Genomic DNA, 14,716 nt, shown 5'->3' with positions numbered 1-14,716 from the left:
GAGAAATTGCTCAGTGTGCATGCGCAAAAGTAAAACCCCGCCCAACTATGTATAATTGGATTTAAACAAAAAACTTAGTAGAGGCAATGTAATAAGTAATGTAAAGTTGAAAGTCCTTGTATTTTGTTGGATAAACTAGTAAATATAAGTAAATTCTAAATTTTAGATAGATAGATAGATAGATAGATACTTTATTAATCCCCATTTGTATGTAAAATAAACTCATTTATATGAGTAAAATAAGCTAGACCAAAGAATGATTTTTTTCAGTGTGCCATTTGATATGGGATTTGAGAAAAGCAATGCTAATGTGTGCCATCTGTTAGAAAGACAAATACAACACATTTTATTACATTATTATAATTGCATTTTATTATTGACTCTGAATATCCTGAGGTCTGTATTGATTACTTAACAATTGCAGCTAATATATATACTGTGTATATATATAATATAATATTCTCACACAGTCCCACATTGACACATACTGATACCTACATATTGCTCCTAAAAATAAAGATCTCAAATCTGTCCTTCTATCCCTGCACATAGATTGAATATATTAATGGTGATGGGGTACGAAACCCTTGACTTTTCAGTCTCTTCCCAAACAACCAAAGACCTGGAGGAAGCTCTATTTATGCCCAGAGGGGGCTGAGCGGTCTTATGGTCTGGTACCCCTACAGATTTTATTTTTTCTCTCCAGCCGTCTGGAGTTTTTTTTTATTGTTTTTGTCCCCCCTGGCTATCAGACCTTACTCTTATTCTATGTTAATTAATGTTGTCTTATTTTAATTCTTACTTTGTCTTTTATTTTTCTTTTCTTCATCATGTAAAGCACTTTGAGCTACATTATTTGTATGAAAATGTGCTATAGAAATAAATGTTGTTGTCCTCTGTTTTCTCATGGGTGGGGGTTGAATTGAGTTTAGTTTTGTTAAGTTTGAATTGATTGTATGGAATGTTACATGCTTTTAATAAATTCAATAAAAGAGTAGAAAAAAAAGAAAACTCCTATTGTATACATGTAACAGTAAACCAGTCCTTGAAATACACTTCAGTGTTAGGTCCGTTGATGGAGGATGGTGAAATAGATTTTAATACTCACTGAGGCAGGCTGACGCAGTAGCTTAATGATAATTGTCGCTGTTGCTTCATGGCTCACCATCCTCAGTCGCCGTTTGTGTGAATTTTACACATTCTATCCATGTCTGTGTGAGCTTTTCTTCCCACCTCTCCAAAGATGTGAAAGTTGGGTTATGTGAGTGGAAACATCTGATCGAACAGAACACATCCTGCCCAGTGCTGCCAGAATAGGCTCCGGCCCCCCATGGCCCTGAATTGGATTAGAAGACTTTGACAATATGTCGTTATGCATTTTGATAAAAGAGGGTGTCATTGGATAGTGCTGATAATTAATTAATAAATAAAACCAGTTTGTACTGAAATTATTCAGTTTATCTGAGTATAGCACTCTTCATGGAGTGAAGGCTCAGAGCGCTGTGACAGGCTTACTTTTTACAAGTTACCTAATACAGAATTAGTACACATGAAGACAGAGTTTTTTTAAAATGCACAGAATCGCCCCATTTTGTGTAATGCAGTTGAACATTTTGGCACAGTAATGTAAAGCCCTGCAGAGTGGGGTGAAGGTGACTCCACATATAACCGGCCCCCAGCTGCCTTCTTGTTCATATTTTTATTTTATTAATTTTCATTGTAATCATTCCATACAAATAGATCAATTTATAACACAACAAAATTGAAGACAAATCAAACCCCACCCCTGAGAAGGAGAGCTTAGCTAAAGGAAAATTGCTTAGGGCTTTTTAATAAGGCAACGTTAAACAAAAGAAAGGGAGAAGTAAATATCTATGTAAATAAGAGATAGAGAAGGGAATTAAATGCGGTAATAGTTATTTCCCTTATTCTAAAATAATATTGATTAAATCCTGCCAGGTTTTGAAAAAAATTTGTACAGATCCTCTAACTGAGAATTAAATTTTTTCCAATTTCAAATAATATAAAACATCGGTTTCCCACTGACTTATCAGAGGAGAATTAGGATTCTTCCAATTTAACAAAATAAGTCTGCATGCCAAAAGTGTAGTGAATGCAATCACCGTTTGCTTGTCCTTCTCCACTTCAAGTCCATCTGGAAGAACACCGAGCACAGCTGTTAATGGGTTAGGAGGGATTGTGACCCCAAGGCTGTCTGAAAAGCACTTAAAAATTTTTGTCCAAAATGATGTTAATTTGGTGCAGGCCCAGAACATGTGACCCAGTGAGGCAGGAGCTTGGTTGCAGTGTTTGCAGGTTGGATCCTGCACTGGAAACATTTTGGACAGTTTTAAGCGAGACAGATGAGCTCGATATATAATTTTTAGTTGAATAATTCTATGCTTTGCGCATATAGAACTCGAGTGAATTCTCTGCTTTGCTACCTTCCACTCCTTTTCTGATATATTGATTAAGAGATCTTCTTCCCAATGTCCTCTTGGATCTTTGAAAGGTAGGGACTCTAATAAGATTTTATATAATGCGGAAATAGTGTTTAATTCCTCGAAATTGAGCAGTATTTTTTCCAGCATTGTGGAGGGTGCCAGCTGCCTTCTATTCAGCACATAGGCAACACTCGCTGCCGTAGAGAGGCAAACAGCATTATAGGATTAATAAAGTATCTATCTATCTATTAAAGACCTCAGCCATCCTGCAAAATCACTCTTCTTTCAAAGAGTACAGAGCCATTGCCACCCTTAATTTCTAGAAACTCTGAATTCATCACCGGGGTCTGCATCTGAAGTGTAATGGTGGTCCTTGATGGCCAAAGATTTACATCCAGTCTCCTAACAATTCACCAATGAGAGCACAGCGCTTGCTTGAGCCCACTATCTCAGCTTTGGCAGGTGAGAATGCCAGTTTGCATTTCAAGCTGCATTTGACATTGCTTGAGGAGACGCTGAGAAGTGACTAAATGAATGCATAACTAAAGTAAATGGTAAACTATTTTGTGACACAATTAATTATTTTTGCTTATTTCATTTTTGGGTGAAACATTCTTGTCTTTGGATAACAATTTTGATGATCTGCTGTGCCCAGAGGTGACTTACCAGCATCATTGGCCCCTGGGTAAAGTAGTGCACAAAAAATGGAAAGACGATGGACCCCTATGCTCCCAGAGCCCCCAGCCATTGCCCATTGTGCCCATACATTAAGACGGCCCAGGCTGTGTTCGTATTGTGTTTTCTATAAACTGTCTACTTGGTGCCCTCTTTCATAGAGGAAGGAGTAACAGATGAAACTCAGATGTGCTCACATGTTTTTGATACTCCTGTACAATTATTTTCTCATGTTCTCTTACAGGGTAAAGGAGGAAGCTTTCTTTTCTGCTAACACTTTGATCTCTAAAGTGGAGAAAATAAATGTATAAAGCTGTCCAGGAGCTTGGAGGAAAGAAGTATTAATGAGAAGAGGCTGGGGTCTCAGAAGGGCCGGGTTAAACAAACAGGGAGACAAGGCACACCTTACTATGTACACCATGGAGAAAAGAAGTGTGGACATTAAAGAAGAGGATTGTGAATGGGAGTCTGTCACCTTTAAAGAAGATTCTGAGCAGAATTCTTACAATGCTGATGTGCAGAAACGTGATGGTATGAAGTGGGTCAAAGAAGAAAACCTCAAGTCAGACCCTGTCTTTCTAGAAGAGGAGGTAACAGGGCTGGGCCCCCGCACCCTGCAGGGTCATTCTCTTCACGTGAAGTCGGAATCTTTGGAGTGTGATGTGATGAGAGTAGAGAAATCATCAAGTTTGGGTCATTCTGAAGAAGGTAGGTGCAAATATAAAAGACACAATACTCAAGGTCCAGGTCAAAGTTATTTACCTGAGGGGTGTTTTCTTGCTTTCTCTCTGTTCTTTTCAAATAAAGACTTTAATTGTATGTGTCTAAAATGAACGAAACTGAATCGGTGAAGGGCGGCACGGTGGCACAGTGGGTAGCGCTGCTGCCTCGCAGTTGGGAGACCTGGGGACCTGGGTTCGCTTCCCGGGTCCTCCCTGCGTGGAGTTTGCATGTTCTCCCCGTGTCTGCGTGAGTTTCCTCCGGGCACTCCGGCTTCCTCCCACAGTCCAAAGACATGCTGGTTAGGTGGATTGACGATTCTAAATTGGCCCTAGTGTGTGCTTGGTGTGTGGGTGTGTTTGTGTGTGTCCTGCCGTGGGTTGACACCCTGCCCGGGATTGGTTCCTGCCTTGTGCCCTGCGTTGGCTGGGATTGGCTCCAGCAGACCCCCGTGACCCTGTGTTCGGATTCAGCGGGTTGGAAGATGGATGGATGGATGAATCAGTGAATGTGGAAGCACTACAGTATGTTTAAATGATGACTGATGTGTCTTCACTCCTGTGAAGTGCACCGAATGCAGTCTTTGCACTTGCCAGCTTCATGCACCCCGTTCAGCGACTGTTCCTGACTTGCGCTTTATGTTTTCTGGGATCAGCACCTGCTTCCTTGCAGCCATGTCCTGGATAGGTGGGAGTGAAAAAAAGAAGAGATCGAGAAATGTTAAGTTAAAATGGCAGCATGAGTGTAGCCTAAATTGAGGAAAGTAAATGATTCAGACTGTGGAATAATATTGAAGAAAATGAGGAGAAATTTCAATTATGTCCTATGCACAGTAGCATTTTTACATTTTAGCATTTTAAATAAATGTGTATACATTTCATAATCCTCCAAGGGGAAAATAATAAATCCTCCTCTGACTAAAAATACCAATTGGCACACAATCGGTTTGAGCTGGGTGACAGTAAGAATGGGCCGTCAGGAGTAATCCCTAGTTGGAGGCTCTTTGTAGCCATTAATAAAAATAATAATAATTCTTTGCATTTATATAGCCTTGCTCAAGGGCCCAACAGAGCAGAGTCCCTATTGGCATTTGGGCTCTGCCCTTAAGCTCAGATTAATTTTTGCTTTTTTTTATGCATTCAGAATGTTGTGATTTATAGGCACAAACATTTTTAAAAGTCCCACCTGCTTGCTATTCAGGTCTTTGCCTACTGAATCGGCCACATGCCAGGCAGTCCAACACATACTCAAAAGGCAGGCTTTCTGCCTGCACAGAGCAAAAATGGATCCAAATCTGTTAAACATACAAAAATAAAACCATATAAGATGTCTTTAAGATTAGAGGGAAGTGATAAATCTCTGCTCTGTTCTTTATAATTAAAGAGATTTATTATAGAAATCAAAGAGGAGAAACGTAAAACAGGTTGGGTCTTCTTCTTCTTCTTCTTCTTTTGGCTGCTCCCGTTAGGGATCGCCACAGTGGATCATCTTCTTCCATATCTTTCTGTTCTCTGCATCTTGTTCTGTTACCCCCATCACCTGCATGTCCTCTCTCACCACATCCATAAACCTTCGCTTAGGCCTTCCTCTTTTCCTCTTCCCTCTATCCTTAGCATCCTTCTCCCAATATACCCAGCATCTCTCCTCTGCACATGTCCAAACCAACGCAATCTCGCCTCTCTGACTTTGTCTCCCAACCATCCAACTTGAATGTACTCCAATGTCCTCATTTCTAATCCTGTTCATCCTCGTCACAACCAATGCAAATCTTAGCATTTTTAACTCTGCCACCTCCAGCTCTGTCTCCTGCTTTTTGGTCAGTGTCACCGTCTCCAACCCATATAACATAGCCGGTCTCACTACCGTCCTGTAGACCTTCACTTTCACTCTTGCTGATACCCGTCTGTCACAAATTACTTCTGACACTCTTCTCCACCCATTCCACCCTGCCTGCACTCTCTTTTTCATCTCTCTTCCACAATTCCCATCACTCTGTACTGTTGATCCCAAGTATTTACTGTAAACTCATCCACCTTCGCCAACTCTACTCCCTGCATCCTCACCATTCCACTGACCTCCCTCTCATTTACACACACACACATATTCTGTCTTGTTCCTACTGACCTTCATTCCTCTCCTCTCTAGAGCATATCTTCACCTCACCAGGGTCTCCTCAACCTGCTCCCTACTCTCGCTACAGATCACAATGTCATCAACAAACATCATAGTCCATGAGGACTCCTGTCTAATCTCGTCTGTCAGCCTGTCCATCGCCATTGCAAATAAGAAAGGGCTCAGAACTGATCCCTGATGTAATCCCACCTCCACCTTGAATACATCCATCACTTCTACTGCAGACTTCACCACTGTCACACTTCCCTCGTACATATCCTGTACAACTCTTACATACTTCTCTGCCACTCCCGATTTCCTCATACAATACCACAGCTCCTCTTGAGGCACCCTGTCATATGCTTTCTCCAGGTCCACAAAGACACAATGCAACTCCTTCTGGCCTTCTCTATACTTCTCCATCAACACCCTCAGAGCAAACATCGCATCTGTGGTGCTCTTTCTTGGCATGAAACCATACTGCTGCTCACTAATCATCACCTCACTTCTTAACCTAGCTTCCACTACTCTTTCCTATAACTTCATGCTGTGACTCATCAATTTTATCCCCCTGTAGTTACTGCAGTCCTGCACATCCCCCTTATTCTTAAATATCGGCACCAGTACACTTCTTCTCCACTCCTCAGGCATCCTCTCACTTTCCAAGATTCCATTAAACAATCTGCTTAAAAACTCCACTGCCATCTTTCCTAAACACCTCCATGCTTGCACAGGTAAAATAGGCTGGGGGTGGGGGGTTGTGGTCATGGAGAGTCTTAATCTAAAGGACTTTGACCCTCGGCCAGAATACATCAGTAGAGGGTGGTCCTTTGGTAGTGACATCGGGTGACCTACCTCATGGTGCTGCACCTACAGAACACAAGGTTCTTTAAATAGCCCATGAACACAAAAGACCTCATAAACAACATAATATAAAATAAAGCCATAACATTCTAAAAGTCAAACCAATACATTAAAGGAAAATAATATTTGAAAAACTACAAAGCCATTAAAAAAACAAAGAAAAAACTTGAGCCAGGGCAGCAACCGTGTCTGTACCACGACACAGAGATGTTCAGCTTAATCACCGAGTGGGACACTTAATGGCGATATATGGAGGGCTGCTGCTTTCAGACTTGTAACAAAGCAGTGCTTGTCACATGGTGTGAGGCTTTGTACAGCTCAGGCTGCTCACTGCTTTATTTACATGAGATTGTGGTCCTTCTTCATTTGTGTTATGTGCTGCTTCTCCTCGCATTATATTTGGTCATGCGACAAAGTTCATTTATGTTATTTTAAAAAAAGGATCTTTCCAGTGATTAAAACTAACCCCAAAGATGCGCTCATTTTTTGCTGTGTACATTTTTTCCTTCACTTTTTTAGTTGAGGCCCCTTTAGTGCTGGTTTTTTGTCAGTGCCGATATGAAACAGAGATTATTTCAAATGTGGCACTTGATGCCATGGCCCATCTGCCAAGTTGTTTGCCTGACTAAGATAAAGTCATCTCTGATGGAGGATCGCAGAAATCATCTGGTTAGAGGGGTCCTTTCATCGGATTGGCTGGCCCAGCACTGACTCAGCTGTGGAATGGCCAATAGGGGGAGGCAGCTTGATGGCCAAGGTCACTTCTGCGTGTGCAGAAATAGTTGGCATTTGCTGCAGAGTGTCGATTAAAACACTTGGAAAGTAGATTTCATATCCAAACTTTAATATTCAGATATAGGTGTACATAAAAGTGTGTGTGTTCTACAATAAAAAGTTAAAGTAGAACTATTCTTACTTCTCAAATTACACATAAAGGAAAATCACGTTGCAAAATCGTACACAAATTTCAATAACAAAGTTACAATACTGAAATTGGCCACTAGATGGCACCATTGTAACTAAAGGCACTATTGAGAAGCGTTTTACAGAGTTAATGAAATTACGACCATAACTATTATAAAGTTATTAATAAATTAAATATTCAGATTTATAGTGCCTTATAAGAACTACAGTGACACTTAAAGTTCCCCCAAATATAACATCATTACTTTCTGATTCTTTACTCATTTAACCTTAACAAGGGAATAACTTATTGGTTCTTAATTAAACATATATACTCAAACAATTTAATACGAACAAAAACAAATGAACTGAACTTACATTGCTTTGTCTGACGCTAATATTTCTAAGGAACTCTATAACTATTTGAAGTGCAAATACTTAGACAGTGGGAACAACCACGTTTTCTCTTTCTTCCTGCTACCCACAGTACTTTGCTCCGCAGAAGGCAGCCTCTAAGTCCTTCCTCCTGATGATTGAACTCCGGCTCTCAGATAATGTTAATCAAATATTTTTAATCAATACAGGATACTTTTTAGAGTTTAAAACAATTATGTACTTAAATGAAGTTGTAACAATGACTTATTCAAAACAAAAGGATTGAAGGTAACTAAAGAGTTAAGTAAACGTGGCTTGAAGCTTGAGCACGCCAGGTCTGCCTCATCTTAGCCACCAACGTAATTACCAAGGTTAAAATGAAGTAAATGAGTAATGAACACCCTCTTAAAAAGTGAGAACAAACTAGTGAAAAAGCCCAAACACCACCTATTATGAAGTGGTGATAAGATCAGTGGGAAAACCCGTAGGACACCCCTGTTAATGAAGTTCACTGCTAAGGACCTCCCCCAGCCCCATAAAAGGAAAGTGGAGATGAAGTGGAGTCCCCTGCAGTTCATTGAATGCTTCAGTGGAGTACTGGTGTTTTTAAGTATTACTACTGACATTGGACTTTGTTTTTCTACTCTTTTTGGCTTCTGTTGTTGGATTAAAATATAGTATTTTGTATTGGGACTTGTTAGCTTTTGGATTGCCTTGTGGGTAAATCCTTTTGCTTCTTTTATGCTGGTTAGAGAATTTTTGTTATTTTCATTTTGTGCAAGTTAATCTACTTGTATAAAGATTCTTTTGTTGCCTGTTTCTCTGCATACCAGAGGTTTACGGTAATCCTGTCCTTTGTGATGACATTTGTATTATATTTTGGGACTTTTCATATATATTTTTGAAATTTTGAAGCATTTGGCCTAGTGTATGCTGAAGCCAGCCTGTAAAGTATGAACTGAAACAGCCCTAGAGTGTTCCTTTTCTGGGAAGGCTGATTAGAATTCTGGCCTGCTTTGTGGTTATAATTTGGAGTTCTCATAACATTTTGGATATTTCATGTGCAATCAGAAAAAGTACCCCATTATTTGTAAAATGTGTTTATGTAAAAATGAATAATCCATCTAACACTGAATGCCTTGTGTTGAATCTCTTTGTTAAGATCTCTTTTGGCTGATGTACACTGTTTAAAATATTTTACATTTGTTTTTGATACAGGTTTACAACAGAGTGGAGGCTTCTCCCTGTCTTCATTTGCTCAGACGTCAGCTTTTCTCCCAAGCAGATCACAGCAGAAACAGTGTGATGAAGATGCAAAGGAAGTGGCATCTGGAATAGTGGATTTCACACCACCCTCTTTGCGATATAGTTCTTTGCCTGTTGAGAACCTAACATTAATGGGTACCCTCAATACCCAACAGCAGTACAGCTCAAATCCAGTACATATGTATGTCCTTCAAGAGTGCAAGAAAAATTTTAAACCCAAATCCAGTTATAACCAGAGGTGTTATAAGAAATTGAAGGCGTATTGCTGCCCTGAATGTGGCAAACGATTCTGCCACATTGGAAGTCTGGAGAAACACTTAAGAATTCACAAAGAAGAGATGAATGCTCCCCAGGATAAGCCATTTAGCTGTCCTGAATGTGGCAAACAATTCCTTACTAATAGTAATCTTTTGAGACACACAAGAATTCACACTGGAGAGAAGCCATATTGCTGCTCTGATTGTGGCAGAAGATTCTCACAAATAACCCATCTCCAGACACATGCAAGGATTCACACTGGGGAGCAGCCATATGAGTGTTCTGACTGTGGGAAACGTTTTTCCAGCAGTAGCACACTTAAGACACACAGGAGGATTCACACAGGAGAGAAGCCATATTGCTGTATTCACTGTGGCATACGATTTTCTGACAGGAGCAGTCTTCACAAACATTCAAGAGTTCACACTGGGGAGAAACCATATTGTTGTTCTGAATGTGGAAGACGATTTTTTGACAATAGCAGTCTTCAGAGACACACAAGAATTCACACTGGGGAGAAGCCATATTGCTGTCCTGAATGCGGCAAACAATTTGCTGACAGTAGCCAGCTTCCAAGCCACACAAGAATTCACACTGGAGAAAAGCCGTATTGCTGTTCTGAATGTGGCAAGCGATTTTCACAAAGTAGTAGTCTTGTTGTGCACAAAAGAATTCACACTGGAGAAAAGCCATATTCCTGTTCTGAGTGTGGAAAGCAATTCTCCTGCAGCAACCGTCTTCAAAAGCACTCAAGAATTCATACCGGGGAGAAGCCGTATTGCTGTTCTGAATGTGGAAAGGAGTTCTCCAATCGCACTGCTCTTGTGGTGCACATAAGAATTCACACTGGGGAGAAGCCTCATTGCTGTTCTGAATGTGGCAAGCGATTTTCACAAATCAGCCATCTTCAGCAACACACAAGAATTCACACTGGTGAGAAACCCTACTCCTGTTCAGAATGTGGCAAACTATTTTCTGACAGGGGCAGTCTTCAGAAACACACAAGAATTCACACTGGAGAGAAGCCGTACTGCTGTTCAGACTGTGGCAAACGATTTTCCATAAGCAGCAGTCTTCAGACCCACAGGAGAATTCACACTGGAGAGAAACCATATTGCTGTTCTGAATGTGGCAAACTATTCTCACAAGTTGTCCATCTTCAGAAACACATGAGACAACACACTGTAAGTTCCAAATGACTTTTCTGAATTAGAAATTGGGACAGAGATAATAAGGTTAAGAAAAATGCAGTTTGAAATGAGACCGGTGGGGAAAAAGACAACTAAAAGTGTGCAAATTGTTCTTGGATCCACACCAAAAGAAAACCTTCCAGGCTCATCTAGATGTCCTGTCAGTGGGACTTGCATAGAACTTGACATTAGTGGGGACAGTGCAGGAAGTAGACAGAGAACTCACAACCAATTTTAAAAAGAAAGCTGTCTTATTTAAAGCATGAGGGTTTTTGTTTATCCTTATCACAATGACAAATATTTTAAAGTCTTTTTAAAAAGGAAAAAACATTACGGTAATGTAATTAAAAATACTTATTTTATGTTTGGACACATAGTACTGTGTGTAATGGCAATAAAGCTTGATGTATAAGCCCAACAGATGCATGGAATCTGATTTGGTGAAACACCTACAAATGACAACACAGTGATGGCTGAGCAGCTAGTATGTTGGGTTAGTATGTGTAATTTATTTCTATGTACTGTATTTTGTTTACTAAATTTTTTTTTGTTTTATTTATTTTGTTTACACTTTCTATCATATTTTATAGTTTTAGAGACATCAAGTTTTTCATTTACAAAAACAAGTGGAAAATCTTCCTTTTTCTCTTTTTATGCATGTCTATTGCATTTATTAATCTTGATGTTTTTCTTTGTAAATTCACAATTTTATTTTTTTGAGTCAGGCATTGACTGTTAAATTTAGCTTTTTTGATTTAATGCATGATTCATTAAAAACTGATAATGTTTCTTTTGTGTAGTTGACAATGTTTATGATAGAACAGCACTATAATATGAGATGTTATAATTCTTACACATTAATATGTTTTGCTGTAACTGTTGTTAGTCATTTTTCAGTTTGTAATCTGTAATATTTGTTCACGCATGTATTTTTGTCTTTTTAGGGGTTTTCAATCATGAGGATTCCATTTCTGTTATTATTTTGACTGTCTGCTTTGTAATTTTAAAGTTAACTTTCACTTACCTCTTAGTTTATTTTACTTATTATTTACTTTATGTTGCGCCATTTCAAAGGTCATTTGACCACAATCATCACACTGATCATATAACAGAAGCTAGAATATAAATATGGCAACATTCGGCCTTTATGATAACCCTCAGTGGGTATAAAAACATTCTGATCTTTGAAGGGATATTTAGTTTTATTATCAACTAGACTGTAGCATTAGGATTTTGTGTTTTAGTGATTACCCTTTTCTAATTCTGACTTTTGATTCTTGCTTGTCTTCCAGTTCTGGTCCCTCTTTCTTGTTTTGGCTTCTTCATTGTTCTGACACTTACTTGTCTTTTTGAAGATGATTTCTCAATTCTTAGACATATCCTGGTTGTTTTATGTCTACAGTAATCCTTGTCATAACAATAATAAGGGATCATAAGAAACCCCCTTGATTATTAATTGTGTTGCTGAGGTCACTCCTGTTCACAAAGAGCAAGACATTTTAAAGGAGCAGCTCAGTTGGCAGAGGGTGGAGTGTCCTCTCCAGGTTTTGGAGTACTGCCTCAAGTAGATTGGTGTCATGTTCACAAGTGATCGGCAGGTGGATCAGAGCAGCGTCTGCTGTAAAGTGTTTATTGTATCAGTCGGTCATGGTAAAGAGAGAGCTTATCCAAAGGTACCCTTGCCTATGGCCATGAGCTTTGGGTAGTGACCTAAAGAACTATATCCTGGGTACAAGCAACAGCACGAGAGAGAGCGTGTGAGGAGCACAGATGTTTAGGATGACCTCAAAGTGGAGCCGCTGCTGCTCTGCATTGCAAAGAGCCAGCTGAGGTGATTCAGGGATCTGAATAGGATGCCTCCCTGGCGTGGTGTTTAAGGCATGTCCAACCTAGAGGAGAACTTGGAGCAGACCCAGAACATGCAGAAGAGATATGTCTCGACTAGTCTGGAAGTGTCTTGGTATGCCCCTGGACGAGCTGAAGGAAGTGGTGGGGAAAAGGGACATCTGTGCATCTTTGCTTAGACTGCTGCTCTCATGAACCAGACACTGTGAACACTAGAGGGCACTGTTGCTCCTCAAACCCAACAGACAGACACTGTGGACACAAGTTTAAAAGCACCAAGAAATTGTTTTGTTTGCTGAAATTCTTCACAGTTCTTCACTATCACACAACCAGCACAGCCACAAGTAAATCTAATATATAAATCGTCGGTTCACGACCATAATTCATTCCAAAACTCTGGTCGTGAACCGAAGTAATTTCCCCCATAGGATTGTATGTAAATACAATTAATCCGTTCCAGACCGTACGAACTGTATGTAAATATATATTTTTTAAGTTTTTAAGCACAAATATAATTATACCATAGAATGCACAGCGTAATAGTAAACTAAATGTAAAAACATTGAATAACACTGAGAAAACCTTGAACAACAGAGAAAACTAACACTGCAATAGTTCGCGCTATAGCACTACAAACTGCTCACTAAAAACACTTTTTTTTAACGAGTTTTAAGCACAGGGGAAAAAATGAACATTTGAAAAATCCCTAATTTAATAAACCACCAAGAAAAGTAACATTGCAACAATGCACGCTACGAACCGATCACTGCAAACAGAAGTGAAAACAAAATCAAGCCCAGTGCATTCTTTAACTGCCTTCTCTACCTTATGCATCCAGCTCTCTGTCCAGCTCTCTCTGTCGTGTGTGCGTCTGTCTCTCTCATGTGTATGCTCTCTCTCGCTCTCTCTCTTGCTCACTGCACAGGGAGAGACTGAACATGTACAAACCGAAAGGGAAACTGGCTTGTTCGTATACCGAGTGTGTGGTCGTGAACCGAGGCAGACGTTTGACGAACTTTTTGGTCGTAAACCGATTTGTATGTGTACCGAGATGTTCGTGAACTGAGGTTCCACTGTATTTAAAAGTCAATGTGTGTGTGTATGTTCCAGCATCACTTCCAAACGGCTAGAGAGATTTTCATGAAACTTGGTACACGTGTTTTTCATTGGTCTTCATTGTTTGTTAATTTAGTTTTATTTTTAAAGTTGTGTTTTTGTTTTTAATTATATTTTTCTCAAACAATTAAAAAAAAAAGTTATTTTCCTCCTGGGCAACGCCAGATATTTCACCTAGTAGGCAATAAAGCACACAAATGATTCTTTTTCTCCCTTTTTCTTTTCTTTTCTTTTCTAATCTCCTCCACACCTCCCAGCAAGCTTTGTCCACCTTCCACCTGACTCTAGCTCCTCGACTGGGTTTAAGGCGTCCTGTATATATTGTCCAACCCAGTAGTGCTTCTGTTCTTCCGCCCACATGGCGGATACCTCATGTCCCCCGGTTCATGAGATGCAGAACTCCAAGTCCCAGGGCACCCTGTGGGAATCGCTGTAAACCAGGAGGGCTGCCCTCTAGTGTACTGGGGGAGGCAGTGCCCTAAAAAAGCTGCCTTCCCCCAGCCTGGTGTCCCAGCCAGATTAAGCTCCCAGCTGTCTCTTACAACACGGATAAAAGTGGTACAAAATGGACGGGTGGATGGAAGATCAATAATTTAACTGCTTCTGTACAGCACCTGCTGAATGCACTCAGTATGATGATTTGTTATAACAAGCAATGAAGCAACAATTATTGTGAGCATAAAACAACCAGGATGTGAATAAGAAACAAGTAATCTTTGATAAAATCTCCAGCAAGGGTTTGAATCCTGGAGAAGCCAAAATGAGAATGAATGAGCAGAAAAATTGCAAGGTCCATTCCGATACAAACAATCCTAGCAGTAGGGCCTGCTTGGCAGTAAAGCTAACTACCATCAATGAAGATCACATTTTTGCATCCGTTGAGGGATAATATAAAGTGTGAATGCCACCATAATTATATGGTAACTTCTGTTATGTTGTGGACAAATG

At 39.8% G+C, this 14,716-nt stretch overlaps 1 protein-coding gene across 1 annotated transcript in view; it reads left to right on the top strand.

Annotated features, from left to right (window-relative positions):
• LOC114663649 (zinc finger protein 729-like) overlaps window positions 1–14,716 on the top strand; it is a 77,667-nt gene that overhangs the window by 39,533 nt on the left and 23,418 nt on the right. Inside the window, exons 3-4 of the mRNA XM_051932024.1 lie at window positions 3,433–3,827; window positions 9,312–10,805. Coding sequence (XP_051787984.1) covers window positions 3,433–3,827; window positions 9,312–10,805 — 1,889 coding nt within the window. The remainder of the gene's footprint in view (window positions 1–3,432; window positions 3,828–9,311; window positions 10,806–14,716) is intronic.

This window comes from Erpetoichthys calabaricus, chromosome 1, assembly GCF_900747795.2.
Source record: "Erpetoichthys calabaricus chromosome 1, fErpCal1.3, whole genome shotgun sequence".
Lineage (NCBI taxonomy): Eukaryota > Metazoa > Chordata > Cladistia > Polypteriformes > Polypteridae > Erpetoichthys > Erpetoichthys calabaricus.
This window is presented reverse-complemented; position numbering and strand designations above follow the sequence as displayed.